The sequence below is a fragment of the Hippoglossus hippoglossus genome, chromosome 7, assembly GCF_009819705.1.
Source record: "Hippoglossus hippoglossus isolate fHipHip1 chromosome 7, fHipHip1.pri, whole genome shotgun sequence".
NCBI lineage: Eukaryota > Metazoa > Chordata > Actinopteri > Pleuronectiformes > Pleuronectidae > Hippoglossus > Hippoglossus hippoglossus.
This window is the reverse complement of record NC_047157.1, coordinates 11,412,456-11,438,930: the sequence shown is the minus strand read 5'-3', so window position 1 is coordinate 11,438,930 and position 26,475 is coordinate 11,412,456. Positions and strand designations below refer to the sequence as shown.

General features: G+C 40.2%; 1 protein-coding gene across 3 annotated transcripts in view; it reads right to left on the bottom strand.

The window, feature by feature from the left end:
- LOC117764689 (probable G-protein coupled receptor 153) overlaps positions 1 to 26,475 on the bottom strand; it is a 33,880-nt gene that overhangs the window by 5,366 nt on the left and 2,039 nt on the right. For all 3 annotated transcript variants that reach the window (XM_034590663.1, XM_034590662.1, XM_034590664.1), the window contains exons 2-4: positions 12,308 to 12,930; positions 8,721 to 9,150; positions 1,533 to 1,722 (exon numbers count right to left, since the gene is read on the bottom strand). In XM_034590663.1, coding sequence (XP_034446554.1) covers positions 1,533 to 1,722; positions 8,721 to 9,150; positions 12,308 to 12,681 — 994 coding nt within the window. In that variant the 5' untranslated portion in view covers positions 12,682 to 12,930. The remainder of the gene's footprint in view (positions 1 to 1,532; positions 1,723 to 8,720; positions 9,151 to 12,307; positions 12,931 to 26,475) is intronic.

Below are 26,475 nucleotides of genomic sequence, written 5' to 3'. Positions count from 1 at the left end.
CATGTATATCAATAATTGATTTAAATCTATTTCTGTATTGTTTCGTGGAACAGCTTGGCTGCATCCCTTTGTGACTTGAGGGAAATATGACCATCATAATGACATGAAAATGCTTTTCAGCTTTAGTATATTTGTTCCATTTTCACTATGTAACTTATCTAATACATGGGAAATGCCTCTTTTTATCATCATCTCATGACAGGGCATTCTAGAGGAAGATTGTCCAGTTTAAATGCATTGGAGTGAAAAAGAAAAAAAGTACCACACATGTCCTTTGTCCAACAATATTTCTTTCTTTTACCACAAGTACACACCACATATAAAAACACATAGAAACATATTTGACACTTCAGTTTCATCTCCTGACAACCGAGGGTCACGTGATAGGTCACATGATAACATTTGACCACTGATTTCAGACCTTAACCTTAAAAATACAATGTCATAATGACAGTTTAAAAGAAAATACATATGTACAATTATATATTTATGTAACTTGTACAAACAAACAAAATCACAGTTGCTATTGTAAAAAAGCTGTTATTATCAAATGTTAAAAACATCCCTCTAAATAGGCAGAAAGTGTGTAAATACGTTTGATATTAGATTCGTTTAGATTAGATAGTTCAGTGCAGAGAGGTGTCGATAAAACCCCAGAATTAGAATAAATGTCAATTACTTCAAATAAAAGATAATTTTAACTCAAATAGTTTGCAGATTTGTAGCATTTTAATGCATACAACATATCGTGGTAACTCCTTTGTTCAGTCAAGCCAAAATCAGTGAGACTAGCAAATAGTGTTTCATATTTCCATAAAAACAAAGATGCAGAATCCATTTTTCTTTCTTGTTTAACTTGGGAGTTTGATTGATTTGACTGAAAATAGATGGCAGATTGTAATTGCACGGTTTAATGTTTAGAACAGCAAGCAGTGCAATCACAGAGGATGAGTGCGTGGAGCAGCAGAGATCATGGGTGCTCCAGAGTCAAGGAGTAATTTAAACCTGCACCATGAGCTAGAAATCAGGAGTTATTTTTATATCTCATATGGAGACTTGGGATAAACCTATGATATATCATATTTTGCTCCTCTCAATTTCACCTATACAACTGCTCCCTAGGCTAAGAGACAAAACTGTTGGGGTCAATAAATCACATTTGTCACCGTTATTCCTGTGGCCAAAGACAGTCCAGATGAGTTCACGACACCATTTTCTGTTTCCAGACATTCAATTCGAGAGTCACGCCTACAGTCTTTAACTAACAGCTTGTACAGCTGCTATTTCAAACCAAAGTGTCTATTATATAGGAATACTACAAAAATAAACCAAATCATCTTAGGAACGCCTTTTAGTCAGCCCACTTTGTGTGTGTCCTCATGGAGCATTCGACCGGACAAACTGCCGTTACTACTGTCAATACTCCACACTGAGCTGTCTTAGGAAATAGGAATCATTCACATCATCAGTTGAGGAGGAGGAGGGGGAAAGGGAGGGGCAGGGCGGGAGGCTGACACCTGACAGTGACTTACCCTCATCCACGTCATCGTTGGACATGATGGCGACACACTTCTCCCACACCATGCGGATGTCGGCGCGATAGCGGTCACAAGCCCAGATGAACATGGGCAGCAGGATGGACTGAGCGATGGAGCACCACAGCACACACAACACCATCCAGTTGTAAGAGCGGTCGAACTTCAGACTGGCAAAGCTCACCACCTGCACAGTGTCGGGAACAAACCATAATCAGCTGTTATAGTCTGTGGTGAGGACTTAAGACTGCTTACTAAAGCAGCTTTCAGACATGCACTGAACTCCGGATATTCTCCTCAAATTATCCTGAAAGGCTGTATGTGAGAACAGAAATGTCAGTTGCTGCGGACATTCTCCGGAGTTTCTCCTGCCCACCCCCTGGAAAAAACCTCTGGATAATATCTGAGTGAGCCCATGTCAGAACACAGCAGGAGATTCTCCGGGGGGTGGGGGTGTTGATGACGTTTTTATAACATGACAGAAGCAAAACTGTAAAAAAAAAATACATACATGAAGAAAATGCAGACAAAGACGTCAACTTGCAAAGACGACGAGATTTGAGAGTTTTTGGTGATTAGAGCCGATGCCGGTGTCAATGTGCAGTAAACTAAAATGTGATCTCTGCAGCAGAATTTAAACAAACGTGTGCCTCCTTCATCACACCTCAACTGAACGCTCTGGAGATTTCTGTGTTGTTGTAAACGTGTCTGAATCTCCTGCTGCGTTGTTAAAAAACTCCAGAGAAAGTCCGAACCGACTTATGTGGACAAGCTCCTGACTTCATTTCTGAAAACAACTTATGTTCAATTCCAAATACCAGAAATCCACTGAAGAAACTGAAGTGGGATAAAAGAAAATATTAGCATTAATTGAATGGATTGTTCTGACAAGTCAGTCAACAAAAGAGACCAGATCCACAAAGCTGCTTTTCATCGAATGTGAAAACCCAGTTTACACACTACCTGCAGCTTTTCAGGCTCTCTTTAAGATAGTGATAATGTATGAAACAGATCGTATTTGTTTAATAATGACTCCTGTTGTATGCAATCTGGGTTGGGGATTAAGGGATTACATGTAATCCGGATTACATTATCAGATCACCAAAATAAATGACTAAACTCAGCTCAAATTACATTACAGAAAAAGAATTGTCATTGTAGCTACACGAGGATTACATGATGACTTCATAATTACATTTTGAAAATACAACAATTTTAAAATTATCAAACACTTTTCATGATGACCGAGGTTTCAACTAATGAAAAATGTGTCAGTGTCACCAGGTATGTCTGTGGTACTGAGGTTCCAGGTAAATCAGCTGCTGTACAAATGATTTCAATTCAGCACCAGCCTGATGACAGAACCTGTATAACAGAACCTGTTATTAAGTGTTGTATTTGGCCTAAATCCAGGGAGATGTCTCTGTTAAAACCTTTAGGAGACACTTGCTCTGACTACACACCTTCTGTTGTTTTTTTTTATATTCAAGCTATAGTGCTCCCAGTGGACGCTAAGCACAAGGTAAAAGATGGAGAGTAAAAATACTGAGCATCACGTCTCAGGTTCAGTCCTACATATTGTGTCCTACATTATGTTACAAACTGTTTCTTCTAATCAGTGTTGGAAATACTGTTATTTTGTTGACGTTTGCAGTTACATGCGGCATCTATTGGACTTCTGTCCGTCCTGGGAGAGGGATCCATCACATGTGAAGGACAGAGGATGTCGCACCTTGTTAAGCCCTGGGAGACAAATTGTGATTCGTGAATATGGGCTATACACATAAAATTGTATTGAACTTGATTGATATATATTGGCAAACGTGACGTGAACCAATTCTGCAAGCAGCATGCATACCGCTGCCTCATTCATGTGATGTTTTCACCCCTGTCCGCTCGTTTGTTGGATGGTTGAATTTGTTTGTTTGTCAGCAGGCTTGCTCGAAAACGACATAACAGATTTCCTTGAAACTTAGTGTAATGATGGGGCATGGACCAAGAAAGAATCCAATGAACTGAGCATAATGTTAGCTCAAACAGATCTCAAAGTCAAGCTCAGCAACAAACCAGCTGACAGCAGCAGATCTCAGCCCACATCAGCTGACGGCTCAACTGATCCCCACCTATGTATTTAATCGGCCAAGCTCATATTGTGTGCTGTATTCACGCTGTTTTGGCTGCCTGCTCTTCCTGCTGCCACTTCGCCGCCCACCTCCATCTCAGCGCCTCCTTTTCATACTGACTCTGACCTAATGTCATGTGGTGTCACTGATGCCTGCTACTGTTTTAGCTGCTGTTGTCCCTGCCTCACTTTTCATGAAGGAATGGTAGGAATGTGTGCTCTCCCCACCTCAGGCTTTCTTTATGGAAGGACAGCGAGGTCCCAGAACAGAGCCACACCACCAGATATGAATATTGGATCCAAGTTAATTTAACTAATGGATCTGAACCCAGAGATTAATCCAGGGATTTAAAAAAATACTTTCTTTAACATTGCAAGATAGGGTGTTTAACATTTTCTCAGATTTCCAAGTCAATAATGAATGGTCTTGATGAAAAAAAAAGAAAGTGGTTTCATAGAGGGGTATGCTTTTGTCAGCCACTGTAAATAGGGCTAGAGGCCTGTAACTGCATGTGTAGCTGAGATAACGTGGATTCAGTGGGGAATCAACAGTTTATATGTATCTGCAATAGTAATAGATCTATGTCCAAGTGATCACGACTTGGTGCAAAATTTAAGGGGACTGTTTGCCCTCAAATATTTGAATGCCATTCTAGTTTGTCATCACTTGAGCGACTGCTGTAACTAATTTAATTTCAGTGAATCAATAAATTAGTTAAATTTAGTCAATGTAATAATATATTATTGTAGGAATGACTCAACAAATAATTACAGCCACTTAACTGCTTCTTAGTTTAGGGAGAAGTGACCTGAGTTGGAGCAGGAGCCCTTTATAAAAGCATTAGCGCTAACAGGTCCCTCAGTGAGGCAGCAGAGTGCCCTGTCAGCTCATTAAAGGTGACTGCTTCTGTGTCTAATCCTCATCTCTAATGCATCGGGCACGTTGACTAAATTAAACTCTTAATGTCAGGTTCACACCTTGAACTGGAGCACACACTTTGTGACTTGATTGAGTTTTAACGTCCCCTGATACTGATCTTGTTTGTTTACTGAGCTGATTATAAAAAAAACTGGCAGGTCAACCAAAGACAGTGGAGGCAATGAAGACACTAGATAAACAGAGATTTGCTGTCCATCAAAACACAGAACCTCATGATTATCAGCCAGAGTGCAGACACCATACAACACAATGAATCGGAAAATAAATTCAAAAATCTGACAATGCATTATGATCTTTTTTCAATGACAAGCACTCGTCAAGTTGAATTTTGAGACTTTGGAGGCGGGGACAGTGGCTGATGTTTCCCCCCTACCATTGGTCACTTTGATCACTCCAGTCCCAGCCTATCCCTGATCTTTGAACCCCTTTTCCCTTATTTTTCTGGAGCAATTGTAAACTTCATGCATCATTTATACCACTGCTGTCGACACAAACGTCAAAGATTGTGTGGTGTGTGTCCCTCTTGTGTGTGTGTGAATGTGAGAGTAAATAAACACCATATTCCTCTAAGTGGGCCACTGTGTTTTTAAACTTCTCTCTTGAGGCCTAAGAATTTATGACGGTTATACATCGAGTGTTGTTGGTGCTGCACAGTAAAGTAAAGATTTCTACACAAATCCTTGAACTGATTTTGGATTTCAGCTTTCAAGAAATCATATTTGGTTTGTTTTTCTATAAGAAATCACACTCCGTCATCCAAAAATCCAATATAGGCCGACTAAGCCAAGGATCTTAAAGATTTCATCCCATACCAGCTTTCACTCTCATATAAAAATGTTGGCAGAATAAGCATACTCTTTTTTCTTGTAGACTCAACTTACTGGCCAGGTTTTGACTGCTTGCTCATACACATAACTATTGTTTGCTTTGCTTTTTTGTGGAATCTATAATTGCTCTGTTCTTGTATGTACATCTCTATCCAAATCCAGTATTTCTCAATAGCGCCACACCAATGAGAAAGAAATATCCACCTTCATTTATGTGTGTTACAGATTTCCATGCATTTAAATAGCTCATTACATCAGGTCATAAAGATGGCTACCAGACTCTTTATTGTTTCTGTCTATGCAGAGGAAATCTGATCTTTCTTTATTACTATACTACCCTCTCTTTTGTGCACACTCATACAGAAACACAATAGGACGTTGTTGTAAAGGTAATATACCCCTGTCTATGCAAACAAACTCTTCCAGCTTATGAAGCAGCAGTTTCACCTCTGGTCATGAACTCAAATATGGAGGTATAGAGACACACAAATTAATCAACATGTAAAAATAACTGGGGAATTATTTGTTATTATATAAATTATGAAATTATGTGATTGTAGTATTCAAAATCACAAAATGATAAAACTCATTTTCCAGTGTTCTGATTGTTTTTGATACACAAACAGCGGCTGTGGTGCCTCAAGTGCTGAGTTATTACTCTTTCCAGTAAGGACTTAAGAAGAATAATAATCAAGTTCATTCATTCTCTTTACCTAAATATTATAATAAACTATTGCCTGCTAACATCTCCCGAAAATCTCATCCCCAACAATGTGAGTGGCTACTAGAAGCGAAAACATACAAAAAGAAATGAATCTGACAGTTTAATAAAAGCGAAAACATTTTTGTTTGAGTGAGAAAAGGAAACATTTTTTAAGGCGGCATATATGGATGATCCGAGCAGCATAACTTTACGGCCTAAATTCAGCTCACTGAATTTCAGACCACTTTAAAAACAATAAATTGTTATGTTGTGTCCTCCTGGAGAGAATTCAAACACATTGTAAGAGGCATAAAAATGATAAGTCGAGCTTGGGGCTTTTAAAACCAAGTGTTACATTGTATACTGAGAAATAATGAGAATCAGGATTATATTGTTTATGATCTGGATGTTGCTGGCACTTTGGGAGGAGAGGCAACATAGAATCTTAAACATACACGGCTGTATTCACCCTCACAACAGAACAGTAAGCTATTTGGTTATGACTCATGAGCAAAAAACACTTCAAAAAGTTCCTCTGGGTTTCTGTGAAGCAGTATAATGCTAATGTGCAAGTTATTATCACTACAGTAACCGTTCATGTCTAAGAAAATCATTGCTTCTAGGTTAGTCATTGATCAAGGTTGCCTGGAAATTCAGTAAATACTAACAAATGTGTAACTCAGAACCCTAAAGAGTATCTCTCATGTGAATATGCCAAAGAAACTTCAGATTTCAAAATAAAGGCCTGTGCAGACGAAGCCTGTGCTTTGTGCAGGAGTTTCTGTTTGGCGAGCCTCAGGTGTACAACACTTAATTAAAAAGGTTTGTTTAATGTAAAAACAAAATGGTACTAACAGATGGCTTGTACAAATCATAACAGAACCGAGGCGGTGTATTATATATATATAAACTGAAGCACTTTGATAAATAATGTCCTCCCACTTAGAAGTCACACCTTATACAAGTCGGTCTCATTTAACTAGCGTGTTCAAATTTGAAGATTCAGACTGTAATCCCTGTGGCTTAAACATGAGCAGAGGCTATAACGAAAAAAAACCAAACAGATCCGCTTGTACGATGAGAGGATGGCTGATTTAAGCTGCATCACAAACAATGAGCCCCAGGCTTTCTACCGGCTGTCAAGTCTGCACCGAAAACCAATGAACTGACTTGTTAAAAAATGAATGACAACCTGAGGGTGGAATTTGAAAATCCACTGGTGATTAGTGTCCCCAGGAAGTTAGACTCTGTATTAAGTATTGTACGGACGTCCCTGCACGACAACACGACGACGATGATTCCAGTGATGAACCGTAACATGTAACTGGGACAGTGGGCGACACATTATATCACAGAACAGGATAAACCAGACTGACGGGGGTTTGTAATTGTAAAGGTCGCCAAGTTCATTATTTTATTATCATTATTGTCCTTGCTATTATAATGTTAGTCATTTTCTTGACAGAATTCAAACAGCACCTTACCCCTCCTCCTCCAACACACACACACACACACACACTACAGAGTGTATATAAAGACACATTGTACCATCCATACTCATTCAGTCTGACCTACTTACAGCTTCACATGAGCAGAAACATTGAAGTCCATGTAAATAATAAAACAGTATGATATAGATTTTGGAGCTACAGTGGAGAAGCTCCACTGACTTTTCTTTTCACCATAAAGGGATAGTTCACAGAAAAATGAAATTTTTTATCTTTATTAATCATTATCTACTCACCACTATGCCAATGGAGGGGTGGGTGAAGTGTTTGAGTCCACAAACACTTCTGGAGTCTCAGGGGTAAACAGTGTTACAGCAGAATACAATACAATTGAAGTCAAATGTAATAGTAGACAATGAGTTTTTTTCGGTGAACTATCCCTTTAATCTCTTATTTTTATCACAACCATCTCTGTTCCATTCTCTCTCTCTCTCTCTCTCTCTCTCTCTCTCTCTCTCTCTCTCTCTCTCTCTCTCTCTCAGCAAACGGTCTGAGTGACAAAGAGGTCACAAAAATGGCTGCCATCAGCCTGACCTCACTGTATGCTAGTGTGTGTGTGTGTGTGAGTGTGTGTGTGAGTGTGTGTGTGTGTGTGTGTGAGTGTGTGTGTGTGTGTGTGTGTGGCTGTTTTCTAAGAGCCAGTCACCATCTGACTCATATGGAAATCTATACATTTTTGTGCTTGCACATAAAATAACAATATATCATATATAACAACACGTGTACATTGTCTTAGAAAATGGAAAAAATGAAATGTGTTCTTGTAGCACCCTCAAAAGCTGATGGATGGATGGTTCCTTCAACATCAGGAAATACAGCTGCTAGTGTAGAAACAGGGTAAAACATTTTGATACAAATGGGGAAACAGTCAGGATATGCCTCTAAACCAACAGGAAATGCTGCACCACCTGTGTTTGTTAAATCTAATTGATCTTGTGGAAGAACAGATATTAGCACTCTCAGTCATTACTGATCCAAAAGTCTAACATCTGCATAAATGTTTAACCAGGAAATACACAAACTATTGAACTATAAGTGTTGGGACCAGCTCTATTAGTAACTGCAGATAAGGGCAGTGAACTCACCAGGATGGGGAAGCCAGTCAGGAAGTCGTAGATGAAGACGATGCCACTGATCAGGTAGGTGATCTGCAGAGACGTCTTGAGAGGCTCGGATCCATCGATGGATGATCTACGCTTCCCCTGGGCATCCTCCACCACTATGGTCGGGACGTTAAATTTGTTTTTGTCTGCGTTGTGGCCCGCCTGAATGGTAAAGGTCTGAAAGAGAGCAATGCCGATGCAGATCACGCCCATGGCCACGCTGCCGCCGATCAGCAGCAGGAAGCACACGCCGAAGCCCAGGCCGATCTCCGTCACGATGAATCTGCAGTCGGAGGTGTAGAAGCGGTTGATGGTGTCGTGCCAGCCCACTGCTGGAAGAGTGGACAGGATGAAGGAGACCATCCAGATGCCCATCACCGTGTGCACCGCCTGCTTCTTGGTGTTACTCAACCTGCAGGAAGAACCATAGATTTTAGCATGAAGTCATTTGAACTGTTTTCAGGCTTTCAGGTGAAATTAGCTTTAGACTTGTTTGCACCTCCTGTAAGTCTTCTTCTTGACCATGACTCTGATGCATCTTAATACAAACTGTGCTAGTGCTTGGGCCACAAATACTAAATGTATATGCTGGAATGATTTAAAATAGACAGTATGAAAGTACATAAACAATATATAGAAACTTTTGTTGAGAAATTATATGAAATTAGATAATAGTAAAAGGTGGGAAGATGTGTGTTGCTTAAAACTATTTAATGCTTTTATTTCATAAGCAGAAGACAGACTGTAAATAAATATTTCAGCAGAGAGTACAATCATAAAGCTACACCATGTTCTGACCGGGCCACAAAACTTCATGGTCATCACTTAGATGAACTGAAGTTGAATGCAAAGCGATCAATGCTTTGCTGATGGCAAAAGATTGCTTTTCACATTCCTCGGTCTATTTGTCATCTGGGTCTATTTCAGTTCGAAGGGATTTCTATTTCCTCTCACCTCCAAGTAATTGTTACAGTCGAGCAATTTGCCGAATGTGTCTGTGTCCTCTGGGTGGGGCACTGTTCAAGGTTTGCACTGGCAGCACACGTACATCTATAAACGTGGCAGGCAGCGACTGGTGTTCTCATTTCCAAAACATGAAGAAAGATTGTGCCATCTTGTCAAAACCTTTAGACCTAACGTTTTCATGAGCTGGTTCAAGGCATCAGCAAGAAATTACATACAGAGGAAAATTGTGTCTTGTAGAATTCAGAGATACAATCTATTGCATGACTTCTTTAATCCTTTTTCGTCACATCAGTCCAGCATCTATAAATGGACCTGCATTAAAAGTGTATTTAACAATAACAAGGGGCAGAATACTACAGCCACCATAAATGTACCTCTCCTGTTTCATTTGTGTTTTTGAAGGAATACAGTAAAGTCTCCGTTCAGTATCAATTGTCTGGGAGCAGTTTTGGCAGGAAACCCAATCTGTGTCCCTGTAGAGAACCAGAGCATGTCATCTATCCTGGTATTCCTCTCATTACAATCCTCCCGAGGAGCACTGGCCTGATACGAGATAAATCAAAAATATAGTTCAAAATATATGGAGCTAGTAATTCATTAGCTTATACGCACTGACACAGTGTGAGTGGCACAGAGGGGGCAGCGGTGGCCTCTATCTTTGCACTGTGGCTCTGTGCAAAGACAAGTGGGTCTTGTTGTCACCGTGAGTAATAATGCTAGCCTTTCCTGAATGTGCCTGGGGTACATATGATGGGAAGGTTACGTCACCAAGCTGCTTGAATCTATTACCAGAGAACGAGCGTTGCGAGGGAAAATGCTCCTAAGAGATAGCGAGCGCGGGGCGATGAGAACAGCTGCCGAACTACAAGGTAGGAATTCATAATCAGGCCTTCAGTGTGAGTTAATGTCAGAGAAAAGGCAGCGGTGCAAGCTCAGCAAGGCAAACGTGGGGCAATTTAAATGAAAGATGAAGAGCAATTACGCAGGGCATCACCTGAGCCATCACTGTATCATACCAGTGTGAAGAGTGACTTGAAGACAAGCAGACGAGCTGCTGAGAGGAAAAGACAGTGTTTCCAGACAGGAGATGAGACAATATAGTCAGATGAGTGAGACAACAGACGAGGGAGATAAAAGCATTTGCGTAAAGCCTGATATCTCTGTGTGGGCATTAACCAACAGCGACAGCTGCACAAGCAATATAGATAACAAGATTGAGCATAGATTTAAAAGGAAGTTTGCATATCTTGTTTCATATGAGCTTATCTGCATAGAGCTGTGAAATTGGCCAATCTGACTGTAGGCTGAGCATCTGCAGGCCTGATGCCACAGGAAGTACAATCAGGCCTTGTTGAGAAGGAAGAGACAGGCAATAGAAAAGTCATTCTCACCACATGTGCCACAGCACCAGCTTCTACACCAGCAAGCACAGTAGATATGAATATGATTTCATATGTGCTCAACCTGTATTTTCCACAGTATAAATGCATCCGCAAATGATTGTTCTGTGTCTGATGACTAGAGATGATCTAAAGATACACAAATTAAAATGTGTATACTGATCATTTCACGTGACCAATGTTTTAATTGTTTGATTATCATTATGATGTATCATTGCAGATAAAATACCAGGTAAAAAAAATAATGATGAAAGAAAAATTGCAGCATAATAGTATTACTGTGTAATCAGAAGTATTTGTTAATACAACAAGACCAAACATTGTGTATTGAGTTATCTTAAAGCAGCTCTCATGAATCCCTGAATACAGACAGAAATACAGTGAAAAGCTTGTTGTGGAGGAAGCAGAGTTGATGCTCAGAACATCTGATTACGTGTCAACAGCAGATGTCTTGGAGGTCTAACAAGACCAGCATGGTGTTACTGCAGCAGAGTGCTGAATGTTAATGTGAGGTGAACCTCATCCTGATTATTCAGAGTTACTTTGTAATATCACTTGTTGTGTAGAGCCAAATGAAGAACGAAGCCAGAGCTGGCAGAGCCTCAGTCTGTGTTACCCCAAATAACTGCAACCAGCAGAGGTGTTGGCATGAGAGATTTCACCTGATGCAGAGCATCCCCCTCAAAAACACATATAAACAGGCCAACAAGTGACATTGATCTAAACAGTGGTCCCTCCCCCCTGAGGAACCTGCTCAGAAATGCAGGGAGAGGACTAAAATTAAAATAAATGTCAGAATATAAACTCTCTAGGTGTCTTTGGCAGATATTGTGTTTAGCCTTGGAGGATATTAGCTCATAAAATGTCTTTTCACAAATTGTTCTTCTTGGAATATTTGTAATTACAGAATATATCTGGTTAAAATGTGTGTGTAGAATGTGCAGATGTGTCCGAAAATGTTAGTTCCCTTTTGCATAACAACAAAAAACATGTTTCGTCACACTGCTATGGAGATCATCTACAGATCACACTGTCAACAGTTTTTCATGGTGATTATATCTTCTGTTTTGTTGGAACCACAACATTGTTTGTGGAAAGAAATGTTGATGCCATAATATTTAATGTCATTTTAGTGGTGTGAGGACCACAACAACACTCAGAGACAGATACAGTATCTAAAACCATCTTCAGAAACCATCTTACCTGTAGTTCACAGGCCAGCGTACCATCCACATGCGGTGATATGACAGTGAGGTGACGGAGAAGCAGGTGACCAAAGTGAGAGTGTAGAAGGTGGAGACGAACACCTTGCATAGACCCTCGTTCCACTCGTAATTGGAGTGATGGCGGCGCAGCGTTATGACGCAGTACATGGTGATGGGGATGGCCATGTTGAGGATGTGCGTGCCCGCCAGTGTGCAGATGAGGAACTCCAGTGGCTTCCACTTCTTCTGCTTGGCACTGACGCTGAGGATGCTCCAAGTGTTGGCCAGGATGGACACGCCGGAGCAGACCAGCCAAGCCAGCGTGTTGGCGTTGATGACGTCATCCTTCATGGTGGTTACCTCATCCACCATGTTGGAGCGGGGCAGGGCGGGCGCCTCGAGGAACTGTTGGCAAAAGCAGGTACACACGAGGAGAAGGAGGAGGTGGTGATGGGTAGGAGGGGATGCAGGGCTTCGGGCAAGGCAGGCATCCTATCTGGGTGGGCGTGCATTCTCCATGGGTTGGACACAGCGGGAAAGGAACATGGCAGTGGAGTGACACAGTGGGACGTTGGAGGGGGAGGATGGCAGAGCCGGGCCAGTTCCTTTATAAGCCTGAGGCTGGAGAGAGGGAGAGACAAGAGAGGGACACACAGTGATCAGAGACAGAGGGAGTCAGCAGAATAAAAAGAAAATTATATTATGATTAAGGACAATAATCCTTAATCATACATAATTCCTCATCCCAGTGGACTAATAGTGTTACATTAATCACAACAGTTTAATTATCACTGTTAATACTTGAAGCCATCCATTTCATGTAGTTAAAACAGAACAGGAATCTGTCTGCAGAGCAAGACTTAAGTTACAGTCGTGTGCAACTGCTGTTTCAATAACACTGAGTCCAAACTGCTCCAGTGGTGCACAGGGAGATATACATATTGACAAAAGGTATGAGGGGAATACATTGCACATGATGCAATGAATAAATCAAATTAAAATCATCCTGAAGTAAATGACATTTTTAAATGTTTAGAATTAGCTATGTTTAGAATTTTAATAATGAATTAATAGTTTAAGTCATTCATCAAGCGGGAGTTTGGGGCTGACTGAAAATTAACAATTTATAGACTAAATATCTCTGATGATAAATAATAATCAATATCTGAAGTGTTAGCACAGCATTTTATGGTGTTGATCATAATCTGGATGTAAAGATGAACGACAAGTCACTAAAGCCACAGTCTGCGCAGTAGTGATTGGGGGATGGAGCTGCTCGCTTGACCAATCGCGAGTCAGTCTCAGCTGTCAATCAAGAAGTTTCTCTCCATTTTAATAGCATCAAATAATGAGTTAGAACCAAAATTACCATAAATAATTAACACTTAAACGAAGTGATAAAAACTAAAATGACAGAAAGCATCTTTGAAAAAAAATTATTTGATGTGAATGTTGAAGTTTTAGTTTGGTCCATGTCTCATCCAGTAACATGGAGGAGGCATCGGGTGGCGATTGGGAGGCTTTAACTGCACTTTGGGGGAGCTGTCATGTCATCCATCATGTTGATTTACTGGGTTTCTCTTTATTGTATTAGGTGTTTCTGTTTTTCAGCTTGATTTTGTCCTCAATAGACAGTCGACTACTCAAAAAAACGTAGAAGTAGCTCTCTACAAAAACTGAGTAGGTTGCTCCAATTTTGTTGAGTTTTGTGAGGGTCATTTCCAGTATAACACAGTTCCAGGCAGAGACACTCTTCAGAGGAGGATGACTTTGGTTCATCCACTGTGGTGTGAAAAATGCTTGGCACAGCTGGAGCATGGTGTCACATCTATTTCCTGTCTTTTGGCTTGTCCAAACACTGATGTGCTGTGGGCAAGACCCTTGAGAGGGGACACTGGAAATAACAAGAGCAACGTCATCATCACCCTGCTCTCACTTCCACTCATCTACAGCTCTCTCTCTCTCTCTCTCTCTCTCTCAACTATGAGCCAATCAGATTCAGTCCTGCTAAAGCACAAGGTTATACAGCAGCATTGTGTGAGCTCCCCCTGCAGGAACCGTGTAACCACATGAATCAGGAGTGTGGCACCGTGGGTTAGCAATCAAATAACAAATAATGGCACCACATTAACACTGTACGACTGAAAGGATGCTAAAACGACATCTGACAGCCAGTGGTAAAACAGAGTGATGTGAGGGCAAACCTCAATCTGAACTCTGAATTACAAATCTATCCCACTTAGCTCAAGTTAAAGGTTCAGCGTGTAGAACTGAGTGACATCTAGTGGTGAAGTTGCATGTTGCAGCTGAATAACCCCTCACCTCACCCTCCCCTTCCAAACATGAAAGAGAACCTGTGGTAGCCTTCAAAAGGTCTTCAGTTTGTCAAGTTTTGGGCTACTGTAAAAAACGTGGCTGCCTCCTTAGAGAGGACCTGCCATTTTTATTTTCCTGACACAGATACCTTGACTTTTTGCATCGGCTGATAATGATAACAGATCCGATACCAGTGAATCAAAAAACATATATAACATATTTTAACAGCTGTATGTTACCAACCCTGTACAGAGGTGATGATTGCTATCATTGTTGTGTTGCCTGGCTCAGGTTAAAACCTGTAATGTTCAGTCATAACTGTAACGTTTCAGTCATAACTGAAACGTTACACAAATAAATAAATCTACAAATACACAACAATTACTTCCTTTAATTAGCTGCTAAATGCAGCCACAATTTATAAATACAAAATACCTTTTAAAGTCTTAAACAGCACAGGAACAGTATAAAACAGCAACTTCACATTTAAATAAAGCTAGAAATAAATAACAATTGGCAACACTAGTGTCTTATATACTTTCAATACTTGGCACCGATCCTGGTATTGGTATCTGAGACATTTCCAATTCTGGTATCGGTATTGGAGACATTTCTAGTCGAGACTTAAATTGTTCAGTAGTTATAGCATGATAACAAACACAAGAAGATCCTAAAAAAAGATGATAACAAAGAAACTTTTCCACTGACATTTCACCATAGAGATGATCAAAGAAAACATACTGTGTTGAAAAGTGTTATCACACCCTGAAAAAAAGAAAACACATGAAAGCAGGCTGGGATATAAAAAGAATGACAGATAGCTTTGATCCAGGAATCCCCAGGTGGTTGGGATAGACACAGTTTGTGTGTTGACTGTGGACTCAAACCTCAGCTGAGTCTAACACTAAACATTGCAACAGTGTCGCACAATCCACCACAGCTTGAGTCCAAATCCCCCCAAAGTTCATCTGAACTGGCTCCAAATAGTTTTAGAAGCAACAAAGATTGATGTAGGAAAAACACCAGATTAGAGTACACGGGTTAAGCAGTGAAGATGGAGTGACGTTTTTTCCCAGTTATTAAGTATTTGTGTTATTGTCGGGGAGTCACAGTTCCAGATCAACAACTTTCCAGCTCTTGGACTGAGAGTAAAAGTGCACTACATGTACTAATAGACAAGCATCACATTTTCAATTGCGACTGGCTTCTACAGAAAGTAACTCTGCACGTTTCATTGTCAACATCCATTATCGCTCACTTCCGTTGGGATTGTATCTCCGTTTTTTCATTCGTGTTTTCTGTTAATGCGCTTGTGTGAGATGTCTCTGCCACCTTAAATAGGGCTTTGACAACATCATCTTAGGAATCATTGCCAATTTTTAAATATATACATCAGTCGATATATCGGTATCAATCAGTATCGGATTCAGAATCAACCCAAAAGATCCTCTGTTCAGTGAGATACGGTTGCTCAGTGAAGAACCTACAGAGAAGTACAACACAGCTCTGACAGCCCCTGGTACTACACAGGTTTTACAGCAACTCTGAGTTCACTGTTTAGCTCATCTTGTCCTGAACGTTACTGTTTTAGTTCACGATCATCACTCGCATAATTTCACTCACAGCCACAGCAGACAGTTGTGAAAAAAAGCTCTAAAAATCCGCTGTATTATTCATCTAGCACTTTAGTTTTAGTATCGGTAATAATAATGATGGCTGCATTCCATTTACGTGTGCATGCTGCACTCAATAACATGGTGGCATACTTAATGGAGTGGAGCCACTGTCAATGTTATTACTTGCACGTGTGCTCTTTGTGCTTTAACAAGTCTATGGCCCTGTCCCAATTCCCCCCTCAGCCCTACCACTTGACCCTACCCCTTTGTTTGCGTTGTCCCCTTTCTCTATGTGATGTAGGGGTAGTGGCCATCTAGCACTTCAAACACCCCTTCAACCGTACTGTATTCAGGTCCCTTCAGGACAAATGGGTAGACGGCAATTCCTGAATGCTTTACGAACGGACGAAGCAAATCAAAATGGCGACTGCTGTGGGTAAAATGCTCATAAACTTAAGTATGAAATCTTGCAAAATAACCATACATTTTTATTTACTTTTATAATACCTTATTTTAATCCAGCAGCAAATGAAAATGTAATTGAATCGCTGTGACAAGCGTTTCAGGAAAATCGCTATTTACACCATCAAAACAAACAGTCTTAGTGAGAGGAATGAGTAACTTTTGTTATTCCCATTTCCCGTATATGAAGTTCAGAAAAAACTTTCCGGCTCATGTTGTAATGTTTTCAGTAGAAGGATGGACAGGACCAATGTTACATTGAAATAACCAATGTAAACACACTGACTGACTGTGTATTGATCAATAGATCAATTTGTCCTGTCCTGCAGTTGTCATCAGATGTGTCACTATTATAATGTTGGTTTATAACGGTTGTTAGTTGATAACGTTTGTCACTTGCTGCTGAGGACATAGCGAGTGGTGTCCCAATTCCTAGGGGAACATTTTCTAGCCCTCTCCCTTGTGGCTAACTAACTAACGGCCAGGGGGGAAACGTAACCACCTTGGCTTGACAAAGAAATTCATGTATTTACATTGTATTTTGTAAAAGACTTTATCAACACCTTTGCGGTCTATTTTTTTCTGTCCTGTTACATAACAATAAACTGTTATCTTGGTTTTGTTGTGTGTTGGACGGTTTAACTAGAACCAAGAAAAAAAACATTTCAGTCTCAGTAAAGGAACCGGCCCTTTGGCTGTTTTGTTTTTCTGGTTTGGATTGTCACATAATATTTCCTGCAGCAGAAAATAGAAGACCATTTATCCAACAGTGTGCTCCATAATCAAGATAAGTCATGTTCCAACATAGGCAGAGTGCAGTGGAAAATAACACTAAGCCTTCCTGCTTGGGCTGACCTGAGGCTCTAGAGGGACAATGTCAGCTTTCAATTAAATACAAGACATTTCAATAAGGTCTAACAAGGTTATTCCAGGATGTTTATAAGCAACTGAAGTTGTTCTGCCTCTGGGAACAGCTGGATTTACTGTGGGGAGATTCCTCTCCTGGCATTGATTAAACCCTGAAAAGGGATCTTTATTCCTTAATATTATAAATTCCGTTTTTTTCCCCATGAAAAAAGATTCCCTTCATGGCCTTAAAAATGGCTTGGGTATGAGTCGTCACCCTCGACTCATTAAGTGTTTGCTAATCAATGAATATATAAATTAGCCTTGTCTCCATCTCAACCCTCAGACAGACAAACATCTGCTTGTTTTCTGTTTTGTTAACTACAACACAGTGGTAAGTGTAACATGCAATTCAGGCATACATGTTCAAGAATACATGTAAAAGAACATAGCAAATGTAAAGTTGGAAAGCTGAAAGTTGGACTGAACTTCACAGTCAAAGTATCAGAATGATAATGTATTTTAAACTCTCTACAATGTAGCTGGACTACATTATCAAACAGCTAATAATGTGTTGCTACAGACGGGCCAGAGATTTGGTTAAATAGACAACCGGTTACTGCAGGATTCCTCTAGAGGGCGCAGCACACAGCTCAGACCAGATAAAACTAGAGACAGGGACAAACCTTCACCAACATGTTGGTTGTTATCAGAAAATGTCACCTCTGGCTGCCTTCTAGTGGATGTAATGCCTAACAACATACCACCATAAAGGACACATAGAAGAATTTTCCTATGTAAAAGCAGCATAAATTAGCCTTAATGCACCTTCGATTTATGGTGAAACATTGGTCAGTGCTTGACATAATTCAGTAGCCAGCAAAGGCAATTGATGGACAAAAGATGCCATTGGCACCGTCCCCACTCCAATTTTCCAACTCTTCCACCATGCACGTACATATCGGAAGTTGGAAAATTGAATCATTATTTGGCCAATCTGCCACAATCTGCCAAGCTAAATTAAGAATACACCACATCCTACATGTGCACTGCGTGATGTCATTGGCCCTTGCTGCAGAATCATCCAATCATTGTAATTCCTGGGATACTGGATTGAATTAAATATGATTAGTGGATTGGATTACTATAAATTAGGGTTTGGCTTTGCATCACAAAGAGAATTGTCACTATTTGCAGCAACTGCTGTGCCACAGAATATGATTGACTGTTGGCTGTAAATATCTGACATTTACGTAAGAGCCTGCCTTCTTGTAGTACCTCCGACCCAAATGTGGGCAGGACTGTTTGAGTTTGTAGGTTTAATGTTCTTACAGAGACACTGATATTCTAAATATCTGCACCTTATCTATATTAACACTTGAGATGTCCAGGATCATAATAACCATGATGACATATCATCCTCTTAAGTACAAGTCTCCCGGCTTAAAGCCAAGCAGCTCATTTTGTATATTGATACAACGGTCGCAGTAGCTTTTAGTGTGAAAAAGAACACACTGTAAATACTGGCAGTCATAACTGAGAAGATTTTCTTCAGACTCCTAGTGATGCTACAGAGCACACACGGTAACATTTCTGCCTCTTTTCAAACCCTCATTAGCAACCCGTCAGAGAATATGCTCTGTTGTTCAACTCTCTTGGTTTTTGTTTTTTGACTGAACTTCCCAAGATCATATCTCATTATATTCCTTCTTCTCCCTGTTTTTCTCTTTACTTTCTCTCAGTAGAAGCAACATGTCAGCTGTCTTTACCAGAGGAAACCTTTGTTTAACGTAAACTGCCAGGATATTCAACAACTAATCCAGAAACAATGAAGGTAATGACAAATACGATGCTACACATTGTCAGAGCACTAAGGAGTAATTCATAGCAGTTGTAGTAGTAACGTTTGAGTACTGGTAGAAGTGGCATTAGTAGAAGTAGAAGTATTAGTGGTAGTAATAAGAATAGCATTAGTAGTAGTTGTAGGACTGGTTATATTTAAACCCTTGACTGATGGTCTTTGTAACCCTAGTGAATCTAACAGCTTGAGGCCCACAATCCCATGGGCCTCTAAGCCAAATCTGTCCTCTACACAGGGGAAATCAGCACCAACAATTACACACACGCTGTAAACACTTGTGCTCAAACATCAGGATATTGAATTTTAATAGAGTTGCACAAATTCATGGAGGTGTTGATACAAGGGAGATTGGAAAGTGGAAAAGTGCCCTGTCTTTTAATGATTACTCATTTTCCACTTCCCTGAGCTCACATGAACTGTTTATATCCCAACACAAAGAACTGCTTCAGAGCAAAGGTACCGTAAATAAATCATATTTTGACCTGATTAGATTTGGTATCAGCTGTGGTACAAAAAATGGCAAATAATAAAGCAATAGGAAGTTAAATAAAGACACTTGCTTAAGATGATCCAGTATTATAGATCAGATATGTTCCATGAGCAAAGCTGCAGAGCACATTACATAGAACCGAAATTACTCCTGGTCACTCACCTGTATGTATGACAGTGCGTTCTAACCAGTGTTTTGTTTTTCAATTCACATAGTCAGCATTCACTTTTTTTTCTAGGCACAGAGTAAGTCTTCTCCTGATGAATAATTTATCACTTTGCACATTAGTCACATTTTGAACTACTGAGAAAAAGGACAAATGGTTTTTCATTGTTCATCTCCAACGATAATCAGCTGAGATAAAGAGAGGAGGCGAGTGTGTCTGGACAGATTTTGGCAGGCGTAAAGATGGATTTACCCATCAAATCAAAGGCAGAGATGGATGAGATCAAAGCAGTAATTACACAGAAACCTGTTCCAAGAATTTGTCATGCCATATTTTAACCATCAGTGCCATGTTGCTCAGTGTGTTGGGTGTGGTGCACAGTGAACGCTGATGTACATGAGTGGTGCTGATCCACATCCCTCAGCTTCAAATTGGCAGGAGCTGGAGTAGAAGAAGGGGAGTGGACCTGTTTTATAAGCTCCCTGCCGACAGGTGTGATGCATGGGGTCTTTTATAGCCAGACCAGCCACTCATCCCCGGAGCTGTCAGAGGGGTAAATACTGCACCCTAGGAGGCAGAGCACAGTACTAGTGTTTAATATTACATCTCTGATGCTTACCCATGACAGTTTCTGTACTATGAAGGTCTACTCAGCAGGTATGCTTTTTGCAGCAGCACCCAGCACCACTTTTACACAGTTATAAACACTCAGGCTAGGGGCTGCCCAGTACTTACACAGCCCTCTAATGCTTTTATATGGGAAATGTCAGGGCGGTTATTCATTTCTCCATCTCACTTTAAAGCAATTATGAAAACACTAAGGTTACTGCACTGCTTTCAGATTTATAGATATTTAAATTCTATTTCTTGTCTGTCTTTTTTTTTTTTTAACTATGTTGACCGATCTCTAATATTACTGTTTGTTTATGTTCTTTAATCTTGGACATACTGTATGTATTCAGCAGCAAAACTTTAAATGAACAACCACTTTCTGGCCTCACTTATCTATGTAATCTCACTCCAAAATGTTTGTCAGATGATTGTTATGATGATCACAAGACTCTTAGTCTTCAATATTTTAGTCTTCAATGAAGGTGAAGGTCCGCGGCTTGAATCGCAGCTACACGACAAGAGGAGTAGAGGAAAACCTAGAAACACCTGGAGAAGATGCAGAGAACAGGAGATGAAGACAGATGGGCTGTCATGGCAACAACTTGACCGAAGGGCACAAGACCGGAGAGGATGGAGGGTGTGCGTGGACGGCCTATGTTAGGAAAAAGAAGTTTACATTTGTGTAGAATCACAGTACAGGTATAGTAAGGTCGCAAAACCTATTGCCTTTGAGGTGTGCCATAGCCTAAAGTGCACCTCACTAAACATGTATTGATGACAACTGTGATTGGTAGCATCGCATTTTCTCCTAGGCACAATTGAGTTGAGTGGAATCGAAGAAAGTTTCAGTAAAATTAACTGTTGTTTAATATTTATTCAACTGAAAGTCCACCATGATCTGCTCAGTTTCAGTCATCATTGTTTGAAATACACAAAGACACTCAACACAGCGACATACAACTTCATGGCCATCTACTGTGTGATTGCAGAGCGACGCAGACACACAAGAGCACGAGTATAAATACTCACATCAGCGTAGGCCACTTGAATATAGGTGACAGCGTAGGTCTGGGTCAATCATACGCAGACATATAAATCAGCCTTTACACCAGTGTAGCCTGAAAACTTGAAGCCTCCATTGCAAATACACTAAGATCATTGAGTAAAACATCCATCTTTTAACAATCAGTTGAAGAAGAAGAAAAAATATTAGCATATTCATAAATACAGTCCTTTACAGAACCTGTAAAATATGTTGTTTTTCATCTTTACATAGAAAATCACTAAAGGCCACTAAGCAGTTTTTATTTACATGACAGCCAGATAGCTTACTGTGTTACCAAGATCAGCCCATTGGCAAACCACCATCACATTAGATAGTCTGCTTCACTGCACTGGAACCAGACTGCATCTCTTGTTTCTATGTTGCATAGCAACTGCCTCAGTCTAGAAGAAAGCATTCAGTGGAAAAAAACATGAAAGTTCGCCTTATGAAGTTAGTTAGTGTGTGTATGCCGAGCTGTTTATCAGAGACAGAGTTATAGCTAAATATATATTTTTGACTTCATAAGGTTTTGACTTTACCTACAGGAATATGTATTTGTACAAAATGGTCTAGTTAAATGTATCACTACAGAAAAATGGGCTACCACATAATATTCATAAATGCAAAAAAGCCTATTCCATGAGTGAAAATGCAGGCTGTAATAAAAATAAATATGGCATTTAAACATAACTGTATCCCACACTGAGCCAGGAAGACTCAGAAGGCCACAGCAGGTCGACAAGGATAAATCCGGCCTAGTTTACCTGATTGTAAAGACAGAATACATTACAGAGGAAGACACCACCGTGCACCCCACAGCTTCAGCGACAGGTTATGTAGAGCAGAGCCCGGTGTGCCTCCGACAGTTTAATATTTACTCAGTATAATGAACTCCATAATCTGTGTCAAGTCTTCTTATGCGGTCTGTTAAATTTCATTGTGTGGTTGAAATGAAAAATTCACATCCTCTGTGCTCCAGTGGCTTGTCTCCAATAAAAGTACATTTATTTCTTTTAAAGTTGGTAAATTATTTAAGCGATTTCCTGGATAATGTCAATTTAGAGGACTACTATATTACACTTTTCTGGTGTTTTTATTTAAGTGTTAATATCTATAAGTCTGGTTTTAAGAACTACAAAACATCTGAAGGTGTAGTTTTACATCTCATCAACAACAGGTCAGCTAGCCAATCAGAAGAGAGGCTCAAGCTGAGTGACACATAGCCAGGCCAACCACAGGTCATGGTAAAAGCCCTCCACTATGGTCAACACTGCGATCTGGGACTGGGGGTCCTGGTGGGCTGTGCTGGGAGCGTGGCTGTTTCGTTGTGACATCACAAAGGTATGGACGTCCTGACGTCTCATTTTATGCCACAGTTTGTGAATATGGGCTGTGTGCGTTTCTCCATCAATTGAGCACTTTAATACTCTTACAGTATTTATATTACACCAAGACCTGCTTTATAATCCCAAAAGCAGTGAAAAGCTCACTTCATACATTATAGGACCTTTAAGTCTAGTTGAGCAGCTACTGCAGTACCAGAGGATGGTGATAACAGTGTGAGGGCACATTGCATTTCCTGTGTCAACATTCCCCAGTCAGCAGTTTTACAGTAATGATATAATCGATGGAAATCTGAGTCAGAGGTAAAAGGTGTCTGATATTACTCCCTTGTTCACTTATTAATTATTCGATACCTATTCCCCATTTAACACTCTGGTTTCCAGTGGTTATGAATCATCACCATTCTGCGTCAGGTTGTGTAGTTTCACACAAGGGGGATTTCCATGAGAATCAAAGGCTCTTCTTTGTATTGGGGACTTGTATTAAGCTCCTTACAATTTATACAAAAAATTTAGTATAAATAATAATAATAATAAGTAAAATGTTTTTTGAAGTTTATTTATATCATCTTCATCACTTCACTCTCACCATTATGTGTAGTTATCTACACTTAACCCATAAAATCATAGTTTTTTCACCAACAGTCACCATTTGGATCCATCCATCCATAGAAGCCATGAATAAAACATATCTCGGACACAGTATGGTGTTTTTGGAGCAGGACGGCATTGAACCTGAGACCAGACGACAGCTTCCATTTCATGTAGGGTATAAAGACTTTCCCATAGTGAGTAACTCTCCTTAGTTGCTTTCAATGAGAAGTATCCACTTACCGCATATGAAACCGGACAACGCAAGCACTCCTACTCAAGGACCGAAACAACAACAATAACAGGTTGTGAGCAAATGCCCCCTCTGTTTAATCACAGCGTTTCACTAATGCACAGCAGGGAGGCACAGTGAGCTGGAGGCTGTGCTCTGCAACCAGGGGCCCAGATCTAGATTCAAGCCCCGGTGCCATCTCTGCTCCACTGAGGTCTCTAAACGGAACCAGTGAAACTCTATCAGCTCCGGTCGTCAGAAAATAGAAAGCTCTAGAGGTGGTCTGTGACCTTGACCTCTGATCTTCCGGTCAGGAGAGGTAAGCAGAGACAGCCTCTCCACTGAATCGATATCCTGCTGCTGTCGGTTCTCCATCAAACCGACAAATTGAATGCAATACAACCTCCTTGATCAATGTACCAATAGGTCCACTACTTCAACTCAATACCTTCGCCCAATAGCGCCAAATATAGAGCTACGTATATTTTACATATTCATGAATAGGATATTCTTCACAACATTTTTTTTTTGTATCCTCTAAAGTAAGGTATTAAGGAAGGTGTAGTTTAAGTATTAATTCTGAAATGCATCTTTTCAACATTATTAAAAACCTTCAAACGAGATGAACTATGTTTGATAAGTTGTTTTGAGTGCACTGGTATCAGATCGGTACTCACTGTCACACGATCGACACGGTAAAGTCCAGGTATCGGAAACAGTGTCAGGGAGGTGAAAAATGGCCTCAGATCATCTCTGCTTCAATCAGACTATCATTTGTCAATGGGAACGTGAGGAAAGCATCAATCAATCATGAATCAATCCAGGATGACAAGGATATGTGTCACACTGATGCTCTCTGATCCTAAAGATCAAAAACATCTGATTAAATATCACTGATTGATGCTCATCAGTTGCTATCTCTGGTATTGTGCAGAGGTACTCTGAGGATATCTCAAACTTCAGCTCTAATTGGCTTTTGCAGTGCAGTTTAATGGAGTCTGCCGGGCTCTTCTCTCCACAGTAAACAAGGAATGAATAACATAAAGACACCTTCAACGGGTAACTGGTTCCAGAGTGAAGCTGTTTTAAACCCACATCGTGGCTGATGAGAGCAGCTTCCAAACCAGCTGTAATTTGCTGGTCCAACTGAAAATGTAAAATGTTTAGAAAGTGTCCTTTATTTCCGTAGGTCCTGTGAGGATGCGTTACACAAACTAATATTGCAACCAAGCTTGACACTATTTTCTTAAATAGAGTGTGGCAGTCATAAGAGAGCAGCTAGGTTCCAGCAATGATGTGCCATGTTTACAAGAGATGTTCTGATACCATTTTGACCATCCTGATACTGATTCCAATACCTGGACATCACTTGTCGGGTGATAGAGAGTACCCATCTGATACCAGTGCCTTCAAAACAATAACAACCTATCAAACATAGTTTAACAGCTGTTTGCTACTAACCCTGGTGGTGATTGGTGTAATTGTTGTGTGTCCTGGCTCAGGTTAAACCTTTTGAAAAACAAATACATACAGAGAATGGTGCCATAGAACTTCTTTTATTTTACAGTCGTAACTAAATAATGAACACAAATAAATAAAATCTATGAATACACAACAATTGCCTCCTTTAAATAGCTGCTAAGATGCGACCAGTTAAAAAAAACATTAACTTCAAGGCTCCGCAAACTCTACAGTGGCTTTAAATGTTCCATTTAGCTGCAAAATCCCATATTTTCCACAACTGACAGGGTTTCGTTGTCCAGAACAATGAACTTGACAAGTTTGCTGATTATCTCTCTTGCTTTGTGGCTGTCTTTGTCGAATTCATAGATCGTTATATGAATGATTACCAGCAGTGCCGGTGCAGTCAGTGTGAGGAGGATGCCTCTGCACAATTGAACTAATAAGATAAAAGGTATTTAAGGGTCTGTTTGATGTACTGTAGCTGCAGCCCATTTTAATCACTTTTCTTAACTGAGTGGCCAGATTGTCCCAGAGCAAGTAGTTGGTTTTTTTCCATCACAAGTGTAACCCTAGAGGCTCTCTTCCTGTTTATGTTAAGCTACCTCCAACTATGACTGTAGCTGGATCACTGGGCGCCATATGGCAGAGGGTTTAGTCTTCATCTCAGATACCGCCGGGATTTTTAATGTGGTGGGAAAACAGCATGAATTTAAAATTAGAAATTATATCGATTATTAAATTCAAACCGATGCATAAGGACTTAAAGCATCCAGATATTATTATAATTTTATTTTACTTACTATATATTGGTGTATGAGGGAAGGCATACTCTTTGTGCTGTGTGAAAAACAGAACAGTGTGAACTCGGCCTAACATGGTCACAAAATGACAGAGCCCCAACGTGTGACAAACAAAATGTCACATATGCCCCGTGAAACACTGAGATCTGTAGTGAGGCTTTGTGGTGTAGCTGCAACTGGCACATGTAGGCTGCAGCACTGTCTCTGAGCTGTGGATGTGATGATGATTGTACACGGCCACTTTTTCTGACTTGTGGCTATTTCTCTATCAGGAAAATCATATTGAAAAATAACATCTGAAAGAAAATAAAGATCAAACTGC